This window comes from Penaeus chinensis, chromosome 29, assembly GCF_019202785.1.
Source record: "Penaeus chinensis breed Huanghai No. 1 chromosome 29, ASM1920278v2, whole genome shotgun sequence".
NCBI lineage: Eukaryota > Metazoa > Arthropoda > Malacostraca > Decapoda > Penaeidae > Penaeus > Penaeus chinensis.
Window position 1 is genome coordinate 19,078,803 of NC_061847.1, and position 2,500 is coordinate 19,081,302.

At 44.4% G+C, this 2,500-nt stretch overlaps 1 protein-coding gene across 1 annotated transcript in view; it reads right to left on the reverse strand.

Annotated features, from left to right (window-relative positions):
• Positions 1 to 2,500, reverse strand: part of LOC125040410 — a gene marked incomplete at its 3' end in the record, with an annotated part of 74,966 nt that overhangs the window by 42,651 nt on the left and 29,815 nt on the right. The window contains 4 exon segments of the mRNA XM_047634962.1: positions 976 to 1,147; positions 1,486 to 1,637; positions 1,917 to 2,068; positions 2,348 to 2,500. The exon segment at positions 2,348 to 2,500 is cut by the window's right edge and continues 305 nt beyond it. Of these exon segments, the coding sequence (XP_047490918.1) occupies positions 976 to 1,147; positions 1,486 to 1,637; positions 1,917 to 2,068; positions 2,348 to 2,500 (629 nt within the window).

Consider the following 2,500-nt stretch of genomic DNA (forward strand, 5'->3'; position numbering starts at 1 on the left):
GTTTCTTTAAGTCAACTGTAAACAGCGGGCTGCCACTATAAGGAGACTCTGAGGCAGAATGGAGGCAAATATCACTAAATATTTGAATAATCAGGTGATGTCCAGTATCATTATATAGCTCAAAATTAAGATATATTTGCAAAGATTCTTTATGTATGAATAAAAAATTTAGATTTAGGTTTTAGATCTCATGGATTAACAAGAAGAATTTGTGTTTGTTTCAGTTTGACAGTGAGGAAGCACTAACAAGCAAATACAATGACAAATGTAGCTGTACAAAAGGACATACGAAATAAACAAATGCCGCCAGCACACACACACACACACACACACACACACACACACACACACACACACACACACACACACACACACACACACACATACACACACACACACACACACACACTCATATAGTCCCTTTTCTTCTTCCTCTTCTTTTGCCCCACTTTTTCCCCATTTTTTGTTTTCCTTTCTATCTATACTTTAGCCACATTTTCTTTACATCAGCATCTCTTCACTTCTTTCCAATACTCACCATAATTCTTCCTTTCCGTTCTCCTTCTTCCTTCCTTTCCTCCTTGCATTTATTTCATTTTTACCTCCTCCCTTCCCCCAAGCCATCATAAATCTCCCTAGTGATGGCGTCTAATGTAAGTATTTAGTTAAATACTCTTGTGTAAGATTCGCTCTTCTCTCCTAGCTTCATCATTTTCTTGCTCTTTTTCATCATTCTTTTGTTCTTTTCTCTCTTTATCTCCTTCTCTTTCTTTCTTCTTTGTTTTTCTTTTTTATTTCCCTGTTTTATCCTTTTATCTATTTCTCTTTCACCTTGCCTTTTACTTCCATCATGGAAGAAGAATGGATGAGAAACAATGGTAATATAAAGAATAAAGTATAATCACGCACACACACACACACACACACACACACACACACACACACACAGCCAGCCAAGCATAAGGGAACACTCACCAGGAACTTGCTCTTCCGGTTGTATGGCAGGTCCCAGGAGCTTGGCGGCGGCTTGCAAGTCATTGACTTCTCTGAGGTCGAGCTGCTCAGGGGGCAACGCGCGACCCTCCTGCAGAAGGCGAGGCAACATGACGTCACCTCCTTCAGCCACGGGTTCTTGGTCGTCCAGCTCCTGCGTTCGGGAGAAACGACAGGGTAAGAAAAAGGAAGAAAGAAAAGTAATAAAAGTAAAATGTAGAGCAAAAGAAAAAATAAACTAATGTGTAGATGAATGTAAAATGTATAGTGATTCTTCGTAACGATAGTGAAATACTGAATGGCTTTACCGAAGAAAGATACATACAGATAAATACATTGACGTATTAAGCCATCAATAAAAGTATATTAAAGTATAATCTAGCCATACATCGTGAACAGACACGAACACACGAAAATCCGAGAACGAAAACCGAATTCGAGAACGGCAAAAGTCATCGGAAGGAGAGAACACTAGAAACCTCCGGCCCTCACTTCATAGCCTCGGTCGTTCTCCTCCTCGCCGTCGCTGTTCTTGAAGGCGAAGTTGTTGACGCTGTAGGGGGGGCCGGGCTTCTTCACGTCCTCCCGCTCCGGCCGCTGGAAGTTGAGGTCCTCGCCCGCCAGCAGCTCAGCGTAGTCGTCTCCTGTGGGAGGAACGGGCGGCTTATGTGCAAGCGCATTGATAGGGATGCAAAGTCTTTTCATCTTATAGAACGAACACACGCAAATGCACTTACACGCGCGCGCACACACACACACACACACACACACACACACACACACACACACACACACACACACACACACACACACACTTATAATATCATCATATCATCACTCTTTTCTACTATCCGCCAAGTACGTTTCGTAGAATATTCACCGTTTTCTATAAAATATAAACCAAGTAAACTCCACTCTCTTACCAAGTGTTTCCTCGTCCTTTTTCTGGAGCGCAAACGGCGAATCTCCGAAGAGCATCTGCCGGCCTCCGGGGTAATCGCTGTAGTCGTCCAAGCCGCCGTATTCGTCGTAGTCGTTACCGTAGTCGTCCAGCGCGTTCAGTTGCGGACCAAACCTGAAGTCGGTATCGGTTAAACTACTGATTCTTTTGAAATTTCACGACTGCCTTAAGCCGCACTTGTAAGAAAATTGTGTGTGAGACATGAAACTCGTACGGTATTAGGATCTAAATTGATTCGGGGAATATACTTAGATGCGAGCAATGTGACTGACATCTTAAGCCCCATTCCTAGGTTATTCATTGCATGGTAGTGTTTGAGCTCGTGCGAGGGGAATATACAGCGTATGGTGCATGTCTCTACTATGTACCTCAACATGCGTTCGCAATACTCACGCTTCCCGCAGCGCAGAAGTCCTTGGTGACTCCCTAGCCAGCTCCTTCTCCACCTCCTGCTCCAGCTGCTCCAGTTGGTACTCCTCTAGGTCGTCCCGGCGGTCGAAGAAGGCCGCTTCGGGTCCGGGTCCGCTCTCAAGGCCGAACCTCGGC